Below are 19,730 nucleotides of genomic sequence, written 5' to 3'. Positions count from 1 at the left end.
TTTATAAATATTTGAACAATAAAAACACACATGAAATGCGATTTTTGTAAATTGTGTTCAAGCCATATTTTGGGGCGTTTGTGTGAAATGCTCTGGATGTTCAAATCAGATTTCAGAAGTGCATCATTACCAAAGTAATCATTACACATTGATTTGTGACATCTGGTCACACAAATCCGATCTGATCACTTGCAAATACCAGTGTAGACAGTCTGTCTTAAAGATCTGATTTGAGGAGCAAATCTGATTTGCTGGCAGTTGAAAAAAAGCCTTTGTTTTTCCCAAGGGTGATGCATGTGGTTTACAAGTCAGTCGCTAATTGCATTATTAAAGAAAATCTTAAGATGTCTCATGCAATCAACAACTGATTTGGGCTCTGCTGTCAGCATGACCTTAAAGGGGTCAAATAGGTCCATCTGTCCATCCAAGACTTTGGTTCAAAGCAAGATATCTTCACAACTTCAGGACAGTTTACCATGAAATTTTCTGTGTACATATTCACAGAGGATGACCCCTAAAGATTTTGCCGTTTCATTTTCCCTTGACATTTTCTTTACTGCCAGAAAACAGGATAGAATTAACCTAAGACCAATGGAGTCCATGACAAGCTACCTTAATATTCACAATGTCATTAAATTTGCTCAACTGTTTCTTCAGTTCCGGCAAAGAGGCCATAGTTTCTACCTCTATACAAGAGATAGTAAAAACTAATGATCAAATTTTCTTAAAAGGAGTGAGAAAGTCCACATTTGGAGGAGGTGGGGTAGAAGGGTGGTTCAAACAAGCACTGGACTTTCACCCAGTTAGAGTCTTGTGTGGAACTATAAATAAACTAAGAGTTATTTAAAGTTTTGTTATGGATATGATGTCTGTCGGGTCACTTCCGTCACGTAACATACAAAATTCGGTTATTTTAATTCAAACCATGATAATTTCCTAAACCTACCCAAGTAGTTTTTGTGTCTAAACAGAACCAAACTGCGACCATTTTACAATGTGAACTACGTGTGTCATGTGATTTGTCATCATGTGAATGCCATCACTTCCATCGTGACATATGTAACATAGGTATTTTAACCCACACTTTGATCTGTACCTAAACCTAACCAAACTGTGACTGTTTTAAAACATAAATGTCATATGACCTGCATAATGTAGTTGAGGACCAATAAGCCTTTTGCTGCCGGTACTTTCCCCTGGTAATATATGTTGTTTTGGGAGTAATTGACAATCCATCTATTCTGGCCTTTAGGTATGAGGATGTTCCGTCAAGGAGAGAAACCCCACTTCACATCGGCATCAGCTTGTGTTGCAAAGTTAGTGACTTACTGATCAATGGTACCCCTAATTACCTGGAGTATAGGTATGTTGCATATAATCTCTGTTATTTAATTGTGAATACAGACACTGTTATTTCACTCTATTTCCTGATTCAGTTTGCTTTGGTGGGGCTCAGCAGTAAAATGTGGAGCATAGTTTTTGAGTCGTCTTTCTTTTGTGATTATGAATTGAATTGGATGGAACTATTTCAGGGTTATGGGGTCAACAACACTCTTAACTGAATGGATTGAACTTTCTTTTCTTTTTTCTCAGATCAGTACGCTTTACTGGCTGATATGCAAAACTCAGGTATTAAAATCAGTATCAGGAGCGAAAAATGATAAAGAAACATCTCTACTCTAAATGCTCCAAGAATAGCCATGATTTAGCAATGAGTTTGTTGTTGCTCCTGTTAACACTGTCATAGCGTGGACATAATGACCACGCTCTACCAACACGTCCTCTTGTTAATAATTGGCTGGTGTCAGCTCCACACATCTGCAAACCCATTTATCAGTCAAACCTGAGTGTGTATTTTGTCCTCCTGTCAGTTAACAGACAAGGTGGCGGTCATGCAGTGGAGTCGCACCCGGATCGAACAAACCCCACTCCCATGTAATTACTCAGCCTCCCCGTGTCCACTGCCTGTAGGTGGGATACTGACAGTCGCACTCCTCCCCCACTGTCAACCCTCTCTCTGGGAGTAATGAGGCACGCCACACACACATGCGCACACATTCAGCACAAAGCCCATCTGTGAGTGTGTGTATGTGTGTGTATTTTTGTGTGAATGGGTGTTGCTGTAGCTGTTTGTGTGAATGAGAAATAAAAGAAATGGCATAAAATAGCTAGTAGGTGGGTGCGAGACGAATTGTACTGTCACTCAGCTTTTGTGAGGGTGTTGAGGTTCTAAACTATCTGATTATAAATTCTTCTTTTACTTGTCAAGTAAGAAAAAGGAGGAATAACAGTGTGTTAATGTTAATGGGAATTACAGGGACGATTAGAGACAGCAGACGGCTGAGAGAGACAGACAAAGACACAGGACTGAGTTCAGCGGAGTGCTGGTGTGTATACATGCACCTGTGTGTGTGAGCATTTATACACACACACACACACACAGGGCCCTCCTCCACCTGGGGCGGCCCGCCAGGCAGGATCGAACAGCTGGATGCAGCTTCTTCAAACCCACACAGAATAATGGCAGCAATTTGGCACTTGATGAATCCCAGGGAAAACAGAAATAATTTCACCCGCCTCCATTATGCCTTGATAGCACTCCTCCAGCTCCGTCTGCACAGGCCAATCTGACGCTCAAGTGTCTGCTCAAAACAACAAATGCCTTTTAATCACTTGTGAACATCCATATGTTTTCATTGAAAGGGTGCTCGACATCAGCAGCACTAAAAAAAAAAAAAAACAAAAAAAAAAAAACAAGAAAACAGGTTTTTTCATCATCCCCCCACGCTGCACATGCTGCTACACAACAGAGTTCTGTCGATAGATTAGGACATTTTAGGAAACTAGCTTGTTTGTTGTCACAATGAAATGATCAGTTTTATCACTATGAGTAAAGAGACGAATCCAGGTGGGTTTGTCTTTTCTTCATGTTGTACATTATCTAAAGTGGCAACATCAAAAAAAAAAAGTCATGGGTTTTGATCAGTTACCTCACTATGAGGACACAACTATTTTAAGATGCTGCAAGCTGCACTGAAATAGCAGTGGTGGAAGAAGGATTCAGACATTTAAGTGAAAGTGAAACTGGAAAAAACAAAAACAACCAAAACTTTAAGGTAAGCTCAAAACAAAAGCCTGAGCAATCTGTTGGGAGGAGATGGGATGTGAGCAGCAGTCTATGGTGTCAAAGCACGGCCAGCTGCCCAACTCAGCCTCCTCCATTTGAGGTTTAGTGGTGCAATAACAACAGACAACTACTTCAGGCTTTTGTTCTGGGAGACAACAGTCATCTTTTGCACAACAAGAGGTGCTTGATGAGAAAATGTTCGGCCTAAATACAGCACTATACTGCTATAAAACTGGGAGACTCATAAATGCCCCTTTCAGCTTTTCAAAACCTCGACTGATGCTATCAGTTTTCTGGGGTGTATCACAGACACTTCCTAACTTAGGTCTTAAATTAAGATAGCAACAGTCTAATAAAAGATTTTTCCAAATTTGGTATTACAGAAGGAAATACAAACTTTAGGAATCATATCTTATCTCAGGAAATCCTAAAGACTCTATCCAATGCTTATCAATTTTAATGTCAACTAGCAACAGTTCTTTTTTTTTTCATCTCACTTTGTACCTTTGTAACTGCTGTTTTATTACCATTGAAACATACTGTACCATATATTGAAACATGTAAAACGGAGCAAAAATAACAACGGGTGCTAACGTAATAGAGAAGTTAGAGGTGTTGGTGCCATCTGTAGAGGAATCCATCCAAGATGTTCTTTTTGCGAAATTTACAACAAGGCTAACTCAGGAGATGAAAGAAAGACAGTGGGCTAAGATAGCAGGTACAGTCTCCAACATATCCACCATCTGTTGTATCAGAGCAATTAAAGAACAGCCATGTGGATTAAACACATTAACTACTGTTAGCTAACACTACTGTCAGTATGGCTGCACAATTAATCTAAATATTATAGAAGTGGCAACATTGCCAAATTGCAGAACCAGAATCAAAACACATTTTTTTTTAAAAAGGAAGAGAAAACAGCATTATAGTGGAGGACTTTAGTGCACACTACCATTGGGTAGTCTTAGCTAGTTAGCAAGTTAGCTACTGCTACAGGTGGAAAAGCTGAGGATATCTTAATGATCATCATATGGTTAGGGGAGTTTGAGATTTTGAGAAGATACGAAACTTGCGATTGATTCAGGAACTATTCATCTATAATTGTTTTTCTCCTAAATCAGGTCCTAACCCTGACTACCATGGTTACCAAACAGTTAAGACAGGAGCTTAAACTTATTCAGCAAAGTACCTGCTAAATGAATAGTTTGTTTTAAAATGTGATGAAGGAAAACTAGAAAGTCTACCAAAGAGGAAATATTGGGTAGTTTAAATTGAGAGATACATTGATGTAAATTAGCAGATTCCCTTTCTGAATAAAACAAACTGTTTCCTCAAATATCCATTAAACTGAATTTTATAAAATAGTTATCAGTACTGCTTTAAGTATAGGAAGCACTGGCAACTTTACTCCGAAGACATTAAGAGGTCTGGTATCACTGTGTCGTCTTTAACAGCCTACATCAGTCGACCTCGGCTTCACCCGGACCTTATTAAATCTGCTGGTGTAAATGGCTGAATTAAGCACTTGACACTTGATCTGGAGAAGCTGCTGTATTTCAGCCTCTCCCCCCCGCCTCCTTTTCACTGTTGATACCCTCACGAGACCCCTCTCAGCTCCGAGGTTAGAGGTCACCTTCAGAGAGGGTGGTGGTGGCGGCGTGTGTGTTGGGGCAGGGTGGGGGGGTTCTTTGGGGACATCGGAGGAAGAACAAAGAACAGGCCATGTGACTCGAGGTGAAGCCTCTTCTTTCTTTTGTGCGCCACATGGACGCGAGCATCTGCGGCACAGGGCCTGAACAGAGCCGCACGCCGCAGGAGGACAATACAGAGACACTGTGTTGTTTTTTGTGTGTGTGTGTGTGGTTTACACAGGCCTAAATAGCCTCCATTCATTGGCTCTTTCTGAAGCTGACTGGGTCTGGACAGGCGAGCTGCCCCGCTAATTACCATCCGTCATTGCGCTGGTTTGTTCGGCTCTGCAGAGACCTTTGTTGTCCTGCATTGTACCAGGAAGTGTCCTGCCCCGTGGTGAAGATGGTTCGCTGCGTTGAAAAGACCAACAAGTGCACCCTGGAAATATACGGCACCAAAAACTGTTTTTCAGGACTGTTGGAAGCCTGAACAGCCACTTTGATGTCTCAGAGTGTACTTGTGTATATATAGTCTGAATTCAGGCTGGGCAGTATATCAATACTATATCAATATCATGACATGAGGCTAGATATCATCTTACAATCTGGATATCACTGATTTTTAAAGGCTGCATTACAGTAAGTGATGTAATTTTCTGAGCTTGTCTGTTCTAGCTGTTCTGTTATTTTCCTTTATTTAAAAAACAAAAAAACTCATTGTTTAATATGTTGTGAAAGGACCAGTAGTCATCCCTGAGAAGTATTTAGTCAAAAATATTAGGATATTTGATTTTGTCCATATCTCCCAGTCCTACATTAGGTAGTTTAATCTACAGCAATGCATCATTTTCTATAAGATCATCATTTCTTACAGAATTTGCTTTTATTTAGAATTTACAGGATGCTATTTTAAAGAAAATATTTATATTGAGAGCCTTACCAAAACTATTGGTCTGATATTGGCCTCATGTATTTATATATTGGTACCAGAATATGTTTTCTGATATACGCCTATATTAAACAGAAGATATTGCAGTTGTTTTTATTAGCTTTATACACAGCATCCTGTGTATATTTACATCGTTTTAATAATTCAGGTTTAATATATACATATATTTGGCTCTATCTGTGTTTTTTATATATGTGGCTAATCATAATTATCAAAAACACCAGTAAAAGTACGCTGTTTTAGTGTCCTGATCTCATACTGGACACTGAATTTTATTGTTAAACTGTAAGATATCCTACCTCCATTATTTATGTTTGTCACAAGAGTTAACCACATAGCAAAATGTGTTTTAATAAATTTTGTATATTCTATTTTGTATTTTTTTTTACCACCATCCTATATGGTGGTATAAACATATACTTATACAAATTATTTACACCTAAATACAGAAAAAAAAGGTGGAACAATGAACCATTCCTTTGCCCACTCCTCCACTCACCCTGTAACCCCCACGCCTTTTGATGTTTGACAAGTATTAAAGGAAAAAAATCTTCATATTTAGTATTCACTGGAGTTCATCTTATCACATTCACATCAGTATGGCATCTCATAATTGTATTGTATTACTATGCTCAGCATGTACCCCCTATATTTGTCCTTCAACACATTAATGTATGCATTTACCTACGGTCAGAATTCACATAAAGGATATTACTTGGTCAGCAGCTCTGTTAATGGCCTCTAATGTTTCTGCTTTAGCACTGTTTATGGATAAATGCCACAATTCTAAGACTTATGATATATTATATTATGTATCAATATCAGATTTTTTACTTCTTAATACTGGAATCTGCATCAGCTCCAAAATCTCAGTATCAGTCAGACCCTAACATTGATATATATCGTAAATCGTGGGATAGCCTAAAAATATTGAGATATTATGTATAAGGCACATCACCCAGCCTTGATCTGAACACCATTCATCCAAGAAATCTTGACTATATACACCACAGCAAGAAGGGACTGCACCATCATGACAAACTAATGTGACGCCAACCAGACAGCAACGTGATCAACAAGACACTCTGAATTTCGGGGTTCAAATCCATTTTAAATGTCTTCTTTTGTCCAAATCTACAGTTCTACCTAAACTCTTTTCTCTCCCAGTTGGTTTTGTTTGAGGGGAAATCCTATCTTAAGGACTTTTACCTCAGGCACAAGCCTGCAGAGCTACATCAGCAAAGCTGGGTTACGTTACACTATTGCATCTGTTACAAAAGATCCAATAAAGCCTTGGGATATTCAGTCCTTTAGCTGTTTAAAGTGGATTTTAAAGGATGATTTCAGTGTATTACTTACTTCTGCAGGTTTGGCCTTTGACCCTTTTGGTTATGATTAAATTGTACTCTGCAAAAACACTGTGGCATTTAACTTACAGTATTATCACTGCAATGAAGTCCAGCAGGGGAAGAAACCAGAGCGGTCAGAGGATCAGGCAAGTTCTAAAGATTGAAGAGGAAATCTGTATGCACTCAACATTACAGTAAGAACAGTAGGTCAGAGCTGAAGCATAACAACAGTTATTTCAGGTCATATCTCTACAGTTCTTTCTCAGATAAGTTTGACTTTGAGGTTTGTTCATAACCTGACTGACCGGTCAGGACTCAGCTCAGCAACCTTTGGTGAGGATCAAAACTCCCAAATTTTTCAGATAGCTGTGAATTGAACTTAATTATACATGAGTTTCAGTTTCACACTCCTCTTCTTCTGTCCATATGTGGATGTCCCGTCTCTCTCGCTCACACAAAGCAGCAGGATTTCTGTCTCAATCTCTGCTGTCAGTGGTTCTGACATGTTCATCATGACAGCTGTAACATCACAAAAACGCTGAGGAAAAAGGATAACTTTTGAAGCAGAATTAAATGAGTTTTATTTTGACAGCTTGTCTTAACTGAATGCATTTTGTGTTGTTTTGAACATTTCCAATCAGATATGGGTTTTCCACATTGTTCTCTCTCATTCAAGAATCTATGGATATGCAAATGTCCAGGACAAAAGATGTCTCCTGCTTCAATGAAAAGTCCATTCTCACTGCATGTGGACTAGTGTAAATTGCAGAGATTTAAAGGGATAGTTTGGAATTTCTGAATTGGGGTTTTATCTGGTACTTATCTATAGTCAGTGTATTACTGACTTTAGATGGTGGTCAACCCTGTAGACATATTTGTAGACATCACTGGCCTGGAAGCTGCCATATTTCTGGATTAAAAGCACAATAATGTTTATTTTTCAACCGATTTCGCTGAGTCATGTTATACTGAGGGGTTCATGGCCCACATGGAGTAGGAAAAATTTTTTTTTTTTTTGCTAACTTACTCCACGCAGATCATGGTCCCTTGAACATAAAAACAAATAATTTAAATAGATTGAGAAATGTAGATCTGTAGAACTCAAAGGAGTTTGGCGTCTTTGGAGAGAACGTTATTTGGCCTATATGATGGCAGTTTCCTGTTGGAAAAGACTGTCTGACAGCAAGGTAAATTGGTGAAAATATAATATATATATGTATATATATATATATATATATGTATATATATATATATATATATATATATATATATATATATATATATATATATATATATATATAGATATATATAGATATATAGATAGATAGATAGATATACATTATTGTGCTTTTAATCCAGGTCTGACTATGGATAAGTACCTCATATAACCCCACTTCAAATAATCCAAACTATCCCTTTAAATCTTTCCAGTTTACACTAGTATAATGTGGAACCTTGAAGCTTTCTGAGAATGGACTTGAAAACATCTTGTGTTCCATATGTTTGTATAAGTATCAAAGCAGATGCATAACGTCCTCTTAAAGTAATCTGTAGCTATTCATTTTATATGAATTTGCTTTTGCTTTATTGTCTTTTAAATGCAATTTCTGTAATGTTTCAGCTATTCATTAGCTTGGTTTTGCATTTTGCTGGTTTTTATGGTCTTTTAAATCCAAGGCACTTTGAATTGCCTTGTGTCAGAATATAAATAAACTCGCTGTATCAGACTGGGAATGTCCAAAACATTTCTGAAGAGGATCTTTTCATGTAGAGTCCAATAAACCCAAGAGAACAATATGCAAACTCCATCAAATCCTCAACCTTCTGTCTGAGGCTTCTGAGCTCCAAACACTGAGACAATACAAGCAAGTCATCTGCCAAAAGATTTAACACACGGTGCCAGATTACACACTGCGACAAAATTCCATACATATGCAGGTAGTGTAGTGTAGTGATGTGACACACGACTCATCTGTTTGTTTTATTTAAGCATTCTTGGCCTGGTTACACATCCGCCTTGGTAGTAGTCCACGGGGGATGATTAAACGGATTAAATACTAATATTTCCATAGTGCATTTAGTGAAATCATACTCCTGGCACTTCCGCACACATTGCAGGGAACAGTGGTCTCTTGAGAACCCGCCCCTCACATTACTCCTGTGGCTAATTTCAGCCGCCCATCTGTACCAGAGGTGTGGATTTAGCCCATTTATCACTGCAGAAACATAAATTACACTCCCCTTAAAAAAAAACTCCTTTCGCAAGATGTCAACAGAGCTCTTTTTTCCTCCCAGACAAGAAGAGCTGAGGTGTAAAAAAAAAAAAAAAACTGAGCTTCATGCATTGTTGTGTGGAGCACGTCGGGGGAGGAAAGCATCCTCACCAAAAATGTCACATCAAAGATGAGAACACGCCAACATGCGAAACTGGTTCGCCACCATTCACCTCAGTATCGGTGCCATGGCGCTTTCAGCCAGCCAAACCAGCATCAGGGAGCCAAGTGCCGACGCACTTAAGCCAAGAGGAGACACACACGCATAAACATGTCTATACCGTATCTAGGTTAACTTTGTCTGGCCAATCTGCTCTGGTTTCTCTAGCGTTAATCTCCTCCCTGCCTTAACACGGTGGGAGGTACAGCACATAATACCAGAGGATTTCCATTCCTTTGCACAGGGTGTGAACAATGAAGCTGGTAAACAATAAATTTGGGAGGAAGACAAAAAAAAACACTCAAGGTACAACAACAGAGAATGTAAAGAGAGTTTGACCTATTTGTAAAGTGTTTTGGATTGAGCTGCGTATTCTGTGACAAAACTCTGAGTTAATTATAAATTTGGGTTTTTTGGCACTGAAAGCTTTCACAGCCAAAAATCTCTCAATTTCCCTCCTCTGCTAAAATTTGCTCCCACAGGACTGAAAAAAGGGAAGCAGCGATTGAATTGTGGTTGAATTTTGCCATTTTTCTGCCAAAAAGCATATGTGTGTGGCTTGTTTTTAAAACGAAAAACAATTGTTGGACAATTAGACAGAAACATAAAATGTGTGAAGAAAATACAATGGCCTGCCAGGCTTCAGAGACTAATTTTATCAGCTGCAATGGAAACTCTTCAGATTAAAGTGGCTGATAGATGATATTCAATACAAGACCATTACTAAGCTGATAACAGCCTATAATGTGGTTTGAGCTCTTTTGGAATCAAGTTAAATCAATTTTATTTGAATAGTGCCAAATCATAGCAGATGTTATCTCAGTGCACTTATCATATAGAGCAGGTCTAGACTGTACTCTTTATATTATTCACAGAAACCCAACATTTCCCACCATGAGCAAGCATTGAGGTGACAGTGGTGAGGAAAAACTTCCTCTAAAGAGGCAGAAACCTTGAGCGGAACCAGGCTCAATAGTGGGCAGTCAGTTTGATCATTCTTAAAAACTTGAGCTCATTGGTGAAGACAGGCCCGTTTGTGTAAGCCTCAATCCTTTGAGTGGATAGTTTCCAAGGCAGTGGTGATGCGCTTTCACCTTCCCTGCTGAACGACATGGTAGCAACTACAGTAAAGATTACCAAAGTTAATACATAGTTTTTGTCTTTGCAATTTAAGCTCTCTGTCCCTTTCACAACTGCCAGCACTCAGGTTTGTATTGCAATGAAGGCTAGTGGAAGTCTAGTTTGCAAGAGTTGGTGTGTCGATAGGTCTTGAACACTCCAGCTATTGTTATCTGTCTTTCTTTTATGATGATGTAGTGATGGCAAATTACAACTCCTCAAAACTGACAGCGACAGTGTCACAGATTGGGCCATGCAACAAGTAACAATGTTCGTCCCTTTGAAATTAGACGAAACTTAGTCTGACTCACTGGATGCACACTGTGGGTATAAGCCCACCATCAGCTGCCTATTTCAGATGGCATCTGCTATCTGCTTGTAACTGTTTTCAAAATGCCCATTGCTACGGGAAACAACAAGAACCTCTGAGCTGGTAACCTGCATGCTATAAATGGCGTGTACATGGTGTACATCCTCCCACCAACAGTGCAAACAAAAACAAGCTAGCAGCTGTAACCTTTTATTTTGCTGGATTTAGCCATTTTAATGCCAGGACTTGCACCCCCACATGCAAATGTTCCACCAAAACAAGCTCCCCTGTTTTGCAGGGGAACCATCACTGCATCCTGGGCTTTATGCCGCCCAAGACAATTGTGATTAGGTTGAAGTGATATAAATAAGGTGAGGATTTTCCCCACTGGTATTAGTAATGTGTGGTGACTTTTCTCCAGTGCTGGCAATGCTGTGGAGGTCTGGCTATCCGAGACTAGCTATAACTAAACTCAATTCTGTTAGCTTTCTGGAATTAAAGAGATATATCATACTATTTTTAGTGCCCACCCACAAAGGATATTTCCGCAATTGAATTAAAGTTCTGACATCGTCAGTGCACCAACATTCAAGCCCTCTGGGACAACACCGATGTAGGGGATGCTATATATAATTATAATATAATTACATTATTTCAGGTAATTACAACTTTGATTAAATAATTGTGCAATTCAAAACAAACACCAAGGATACAGGCCCAAACATTAATTTTCAGTTCAGTTGGCGTACTGAAGCATGAAGGTATTTGCATCCTGCATGTTCCTGATATTGCAAACACAGATTATTAACAAGTATAGATTACATTTTAGTCTCCACCCAAAGCCAGCATTGATCCCATACCGGCTGAGCTGCATTGCCAGGACCATACCCATTGATCAGCTCCTGCTGGTGGAGGGGGTTGCAGGATCCCAGTGAAACCAGTACATTGATCCAGCGAAACAGAGAGAGATTAGACAGTATGTGAAAGAGAACATTGATCTCCAGCTGCATCCAAAGGGCACTCCTGTCCCGATGGGTCGGGTTGGGGGGTGGAGGGGTAGGGGTGTGTGTGTGTGTGTCGGGGGGGTGTCCATCCCCCTACTCCTGCTCCCATCACTCCTCCTCCTCCCCTCCTTCACTCTGCTCGCTGGACCATGGATCAGTATTGTGTCCTTCTGACCATGTGCTGTTCTCTCACAGAGAATGAGCCTCGACCGCTGAGAGGCAGGCACCACCCAAAACAGCAGCAGCGGGGAGCCTTGTATTGTACTGCACCGCTGCCTCCACTGTAAAGCCACTACTACACTCACAACATGCTGGTTTAACCCATCAACACCCACCACTGGGTTACTTTTCCCACAAATCAAACACCTGCATCAGCACTAAAATACTACAGAGCACTTCTCGTCTCCTTTGCAGCATGCTTGTGTTTCCCCCGCGCTCAGAGCAGAGCCACATGCAGCTACAGTGCACACACCATTTCATCAATTGCACACATGTCAAACTGTGATAAATGAGCCCAATAGCAGTGTGGGGCATCCGAGGAGTCCCAGCTGCCTCAGCCCGAGAACGGGGGAAGCGCATGCAAAGACAGCCAGCACAGCCCCGCTCCTCTAACCCCCCAGTCTGGGGGCAAAGAGACGTTCACCTCAGGGACTGCAGTAAATATGTTACCACACTATGATACAGTAGCAAGATGGCTCCAATGCATCAACCTCTGCCACATGCAAGAAAGGAGGCTCAGGGAAGAAACTTTAAATTAAGGTTTTGTTCATTTGCAGGGAGATTTGATGAAATTCTAAAAAGTGAACAATACAATTCATCAAAAACCACAAAGAAGAAGACTTTGAGCAAGTTCTTTGCACCCTGCTGTTGGGTACACAAACATTTACATATTAATATTTCATCAAGAGTAGTAGTGGATGGGACATCCATACAGCCACTCAGCATCTCCAGGACACCCCCCGCCCCCCTCAGAACCCCAGGGGATAGCGTAGAGAGGCTGGACCGTACCTGTTTGCCAGATGTACTGGGGTTTAGTTTCCACTGCGGTTTGTGCATCCAGCTCCCAGATGAGGAGAAAGAGCAGCGCTATCCTCCAGATACAGAGGAGCGCTGTCCCTCTCGAGACCCCCAGCGTCCCTGTGGCTCTGCCGGCCAGTCCCATGGCCACCGCACGGCAAGTACTGTAGTTCCCAATGCAGTGAAGAGGGGGGAAAAAAGCAAGCCTGGCCACGAGGTAGACTGAAAAGTGTGTGTTTTCTTGCTTCTGCTTTGTCCACACACCGGTGCGTCCAAGAAGAAGTAATCCCGGGCGAACGGGGCTGAGGTCTCCTCTCGCGCTCCTCGTCCTCTCTGTTTCTCTTTCTCCCTTGGATCCCTAATGAGAGAGAACAAGGTCTAGCAGTAATAAAACAGGGAACAATAGATCCCTAAGCCCAGCCTGCTGCTGCTGCTGCTGCTGCTGTATGCCGGGTTGATGCAGCGCCTCCCTCTCTCCCTCTCTCTCTCTCTCTCTCTTACACACACAGACACATGCACACACGCCCACCCTCTCCAACCCTCCCTCCCTCCCTCTCACTCGTCTCTCATCCCCCTCAGTGAAGCTGCTCTGCACTCCGATCGAAGTGGGAAGCTGGATCTGGCAGGTGGAGGTGTGTTCGTTGGTAAAATGCAAGTGGCTTAAAATAGATAAAACCTGCTTCGAAAAATCCCCAATTGATAAATATGATGTGGAGGTAGTTTTTCTGCATCTTTAGGAAGGAGTTTTACATCCTGAACCAGAATATTCTCCTTCAGATTTAGCTTCTCTGACAAAACTCTAAATAATACACCACAATCACATTATGTAGCAGATTTATACGTACGCAGACGATATTGTATTGTACCTCTAACCCATTCCTCAGTTTCCACCAGCTGTTGCAGCACTTTATTTGATATTTCAGAGAGATGGTGTTTTCAGAAAAATGGTCTGTCTGTGCAGTAAAAAAACACAAATATTTTTGATTGTGCTTTACCTTGTGCATTACCAGAGAAAACAGAAAATGGGCTGTGGCATTCCCTTTTACTTAAAAAATGCAAAAATAGACAAAAACTGCTTACAAAAATCCTCAACTGATAAATTTGACGTTGAATAGGAAATTGTTTGTCTTAAAGTGTAAATTGTATGTAAAGAATGTATAAAAATCACATTATGGAGCTGATTTTCATGTATGTAGATGATATTGTATTGTACTTCTAACTATTTCCTCAGTTTACTCCAGTTGTTGCAGTACTTAAAGTGATATTTCACCAGAAAGATGGTGTTTTCATAAAACCGGGCTGTCTATGCAGTAGAAAAATGCAGATATTTTTGATGGTGCTTGGCGTACATTAGCAGAGAAAACAGAGAAAAAAATCACAACAATCCTCAGTTGATAAAGATGACATTGTGGAAGCAGTTTTTCTGCATCTTTAAAAGCTGTTTGACATGCAGAACATTCTCCTTCAGATTAAACTTTTCTGACAAAACTTAACACTGGTTCAAATTTTAGATGAGTGTGTGTGAACAGCGTCATCATTAACATCAACAAAAAGGGAGTAAAACAGGGATTCTCCCGTGTTCTGTTATTGGCCAACTGTTTTTCTGTATGCAGTATAAAGATGCAAATACTTTTGAAATTGTTGTATTACCAGAGAAAACAGAGAAAATGGGCAGTGGCATTCCCATTAGCTTCAAAAACAGGACTGGCTTAAAACTGACAAAAATAGCTTGCAAAAATCCTCAATTGAACAATTAAATATCAACAGTTTGGTCTAAATAATCTTCAGTACGAAGGTCATTTAGACTAAAATGTTGATATGTAATAAATATATCAGCAGAAGGCCAGGCAGTGTACAGGTCTTTCTCTCTTTGTCCTTGAGTTTCATCTTCCTCCGACACACCTCTCACACTGTGCAGAGATTTTTTTTCAATATTTTTGAGGAACATATAAAAGAGAAAAGTAGTGAATGTTGAAGGCCACCACGGCATCTACATGTGCCACCACTGCAGCAATTTTTCAAGGTGCTGATTTGGGAACCCCTACTTTGGACAGACACATTTCTCTGTTCGGAAGATCAATATATGGACATCCTGACCCACAGATACACAAATGAATCATGAGTGAGTTCTCAAACTCAAGTTGAAACAATTTAGAGAGATCCGTCACGTTTAAATGAATGATCCGGTCCCTTTCACTATTGTTACATTGTGTTTGATGTTGTTCTGTATGTGTGTTCTTGTTGAATTGTGTATAATTGCTGTAGTATGTGGGACTGGTCCATGGTATGCACTTATCCCTGTAAGTATACACTCAATAAAACAACTAAAAAGGTCATGTAATCATCTGTAATTAAGTGTTTGCACCCTTGCGTGTGTACTTGGAGTCCTTGTAAGCAGATAAAAATATTAATAATAAACATATAAATTATCGAGTGATCTTCATCTGCTTGTGTGTCGAAGTAACTGTTAAAAAATGATATCCCAAAATACAAAAAGTGTAAAAAGGTTGAATTATTGATGTGGCTCAGTTTGACCTTGTATGATATTCAAGCCCCAGACTCACCGCTCAGTTAGAAGAGGTGCTTATTATTCATGAGGGCCGACCACTGCACTCAATGAAAGCAGATCATAAATTTGATCAGCGGCAGGAGGGTGAGTAAATCAAATGGACAGTGTCAGTCATCGTACCCCGCGAACCAGCCATGGGAATGATGTGAGCTGTTATTTCATTTACTGTACTGTATCCATACCTCTTTGGGGGGTAGTATTTCATTGCTGTTCTCTCTCTTGACAGTTTGCCTTATATTTTGTTCATATTTTGACTTCAGATTGGTGGCACCCTTCTGTCTTTTTAACCATAATCATTATTAATACAAAAGCTAAAGCTAAGTTGTTTGTTTCAACCTGGTTTTAGCCCAATCATTGTGTCTATTTTCATAATGTTGCACAGTTTATCCAAATTTTAGTATTTCTCAATACTTTTTTTTAATAAAATAAAAAAACAGCCCTGTATTAGAATTTCCCAACATTCTGTACTTTCTGTTGATAAATGTTGGTGTGTTTGCACAGAAAATCAAGTGAATTTTTTGTCGTGTGTAACTCTGAGCGTGTGTGTCTGTGTTCAGTTCAGTGTCTGGCTGAGCAGCACACTCAACAGGGCGTGTCTTATTTATATTATTTCCTTCCTGTATATTTTCTTTTCTCTCTCTGTTCACCAATCTTGGCTCTGATAGTGACTGACACCCAGAGTTGAATAGGGTACTGAAAATCTGTACTCAAGTACAAGTACTGTTACACTGATAAAATATTATTAAGTTACAAGTACTGCTGCTAGAGAAATACTTAAGTGAAAGTACAAAGTACTTGTTTCAAAAACTACTCAGAGTATTACTTACTTTTTAAACTTTGATGTTTAATGAATTATGAATAGGGGTTTGCAAATTTCATGTATTTTCCTGTACAGATAGTTGCAAACGCAAACAACTAATTAATCTCTTTTTGTTGTCGTTGTCTTTTTTGTTTTGTAACTTTTGCCTCATTTTAATTTAAGGACCCACATCACCCCTTAACTACACTTAAATGAAAGTTAACTTTACATTATGGGCCTGTAGGGGAGCCTGAGATCCACTGCATGGGGACTGGCAAATTACTGTTTGATAATTTTATCAAGTAAGATAAAATCTTTTTTTTTATCAAAATATTACGGAAAATATATATTTAACCACCTGTGTAAATGAGACAGTGAAGCTGACACAGCTAACATTAGCCATGCTACAACTGCTGAACAACTATGAGTACGGGGTCCCTGCTCTGTCTCCCTATCAGTTAAGGGGTTCATAGCTTGAAGACCCCCCATGTACAGTTTGCAATTAATGAATGTGAGCATTGTGCAGCGCTCACATCGTCAGCTGATTAAAAAAGTACAATCGCAGCAGAGAGAGACAGAGCGCATGAATATGAACAGAAATGCCGACATGGTATAAAAACTTTGGTTGATCATGTAGCATCAAACGCGTGAACTACACTGCAGACTGGAGGTTGTGTTACAGTGAGAAACAGACTGAGAGATCTGTGTTATATTCACTCTTTTTCCTCTTTCTCATCTCCTTGCAGTTCTCCTGGATTATGGGGCGTTCAATTTGCAGAAAACAGTATGTTGTTGTTCAGGTTTGCTGTGTGCTGTAGTGTAAAAGTAGCGTGTTCTTAAATTGTTGCAAAATGTTGATAACTGTAGATATGACTAATCCTGGGACTTCAAATTAAAACACGAATATCACGCACCACTTAGCGTAACATCATTAAGACTCCAGCATCCCTGGTAGGAGGAGGTTCAGTTAGTTGATTTTATTCTGTGTGAAGTGAACTTTGAGCTAGCTCTTTTTAACTGTCATTTGGAGTCTGTGCAGTTGATCGGGGTTGGACACCCAGCTGACTCCAACACAAGCAGGGCTCGGCTGTCAATCATGACATGAAACCCCCTTTTTATAGCCCCTGCTGTCTAAAATGACAGAAACTATCTTTGTCTCTCTGCATAAAGCGGCCACAGATTATAACTTGCATCACATCAGTCACATAAAGACTATGTATACAATAAATATATGTATGAACTCACACTCAGTCAGCAGTGATTTGCAAACAGTTGGTGGCTCCTCGTTCCTGACTGGCAGAGGGGCCCCAGCATGTGTACCCTCCTCCTGCTGCCAGCCCTGACCACCACAGCACCCCGGACCCTCCCTGCACTCTGCACAGCCTCCCCAATCCCCCCAGGTCCCTTCAGTCATTTCACAGCCATTAGCTTAATAAAACCCACCCGCTGCTCGATGTGGACCCCACGACAAATTAGCCCAGCACCGGCCATGCTGGGCCCCCTCTGTCCAAAACTACCCAGCTGGCATGATGCTTTGCTCAAGACACCCGTGATAGCCAGAATCATTAACATGCATGCAACGGCCATAACTGCATAAATTATCTAAAATCACAAGCTAACTTAAATTGAAGACGATATATATGAAATGCATTTATATTTTATTGAAAATGTGTAATAATGGTGACTTGTACTTTATTGAAACATGAGCATCTCATGGAGGAAGACAATGAAGTCTGGAGAAAGCGAGCGGGAGAGAGTGCGAGGCTGGTGGAGGGCTTATCAGGGCTCTAAGGGGCTTGAATCTAACCCTGATTAGTGGAAATCTGCTGGGTGGGATTACAGTCTCTGCTGCATTTAAGACGACAAACAGATAGTGGTAATGAGAAGAAGTGAGAGAGCAGATACCAGCGGAGCAGCTGCACAGCAGTGACTCAAGGACAGAGCTAATCACATACAGTAAAAAACAGATTATAATGTTTGATTAGAATGTATTATAATAGTATTAGATATGATGAAGCCTAAATTAAATACTATAACATATAATGTAGTGTGTGTATAGTAAACAGCTTCAGTAAACCACACCATAACAGCGGGCTGTTACCAGTCAGAATTGCATTTGCCATATTGTATGATTTTCTTTAAAACCAGGAAGTTGTGATAATGAGACAACGCCCAGATGAATAAGAATGCACAATCCAGATGCTGTTTGTATCTGTCGAAGGCATATTCATGCATATCCAAATTATGTATTCATATACACCGAAGTATCAAGTTATTCCACAACAATCTAGCAGCTGTGAGAGTAATCTCTCTTTGTTTCTAATAACATGAACTGCATCTTCATTTTCCTCATTATCATTCAATGAGTGTTTAACAGGATAATGATTGTCTATATGTTGTCCATTTCAGTTGTATCCCAACATGTTTCCTGACATTTAAATGGTGATAATGTGACAAATTGCCCTGTTAAAATGAACAGAACAGGTGACAGAGTGACAGTGATGAAGATGAAGATGAAGATGAAGACAATGGTGTAAAGTTTAACTGATGGGAAAATTATTATCTAGAGAAGTGAAAAATGAAATGAAACTATTTTAAGACTAAAATATGACATCACTTTCTATTAAATCTAAAACTCTCAGTTTGCTCAGACTTAATGAAAGGGATAGTTCATCCAAAAATGAAAAGTCAGTCATTATCTACGCACCTTCATTCTGATTGAAGGTGTTGAATAGTGTTGCAGAATCTCCCAAATAATGGAAGTGAATGGTGACCAGTTTTCAAACATAAAAAAAATAAATAAATAAATAAAATAAAATGCCTCCATACTGCTCGTCTGGTGTAATCCAAGTGTCCTAAAGCCCCAACATGCTGTTCTCTTTCGTGCTCACACCGTCTCACCCGGTTTAGACGGTATGCATACACTTGTGAATGTGGCTCCAAGCTAAAGATCTACAGTGAAGCTTTAGGCTGAAAACATGGTGTGAATGACAACTTTCAAGTCAACCTGGCATGTCGGGGCTTTAGGAGGCTTGGATTACACCAGATGAGCAGTATGGGGGCATTTATGGGGGTATTTTTGGTTGTGTTTTTTCCATTTGAAAACCAGTCACTATTCACTTCAGTTGTTTTGAATAATGAGATTCTGCAACACTGTTTTCCTGTGAAACTCCAGCAGTGTTTTGTGGATTAAAAAACTAGACCTGATCTTCAGACAGCATGAGGGTGAGTAGATAATAACTGGACTTTCATTTCTGGGTGAACTATCCCTTTAAAAATGCACAAAATCATATTTGTAGTTGTTAAATACAAGTTAGTGCAATATCAATATTAAGCACACTTTATGCTATAAAACATAACATCTCTGGATTAAACTGTCCAAAAACACTACACATGAATTATATATTTTGTTGAATTGTGTAC

At 39.8% G+C, this 19,730-nt stretch overlaps 1 protein-coding gene across 1 annotated transcript in view; it reads right to left on the bottom strand.

Annotated features, from left to right (window-relative positions):
- thsd7aa (thrombospondin, type I, domain containing 7Aa) overlaps window positions 1-13,368 on the bottom strand; it is a 227,290-nt gene extending 213,922 nt beyond the window's left edge. Inside the window, exon 1 of the mRNA XM_084738887.1 lies at window positions 12,931-13,368. Within this exon, the coding sequence (XP_084595013.1) occupies window positions 12,931-13,084 (154 nt within the window). The 5' untranslated portion in view covers window positions 13,085-13,368. The remainder of the gene's footprint in view (window positions 1-12,930) is intronic.
- Window positions 13,369-19,730: the final 6,362 nt, after the last annotated feature.

This window comes from Lutjanus erythropterus, chromosome 16 (genome assembly GCF_056507025.1).
Source record: "Lutjanus erythropterus isolate fLutEry1 chromosome 16, fLutEry1.hap2, whole genome shotgun sequence".
In the NCBI taxonomy this organism is placed as follows: domain Eukaryota; kingdom Metazoa; phylum Chordata; class Actinopteri; order Lutjaniformes; family Lutjanidae; genus Lutjanus; species Lutjanus erythropterus.
The sequence above is the reverse complement of the archived record's forward strand: the minus strand, read 5'-3'. Positions and strand labels throughout refer to the sequence as shown.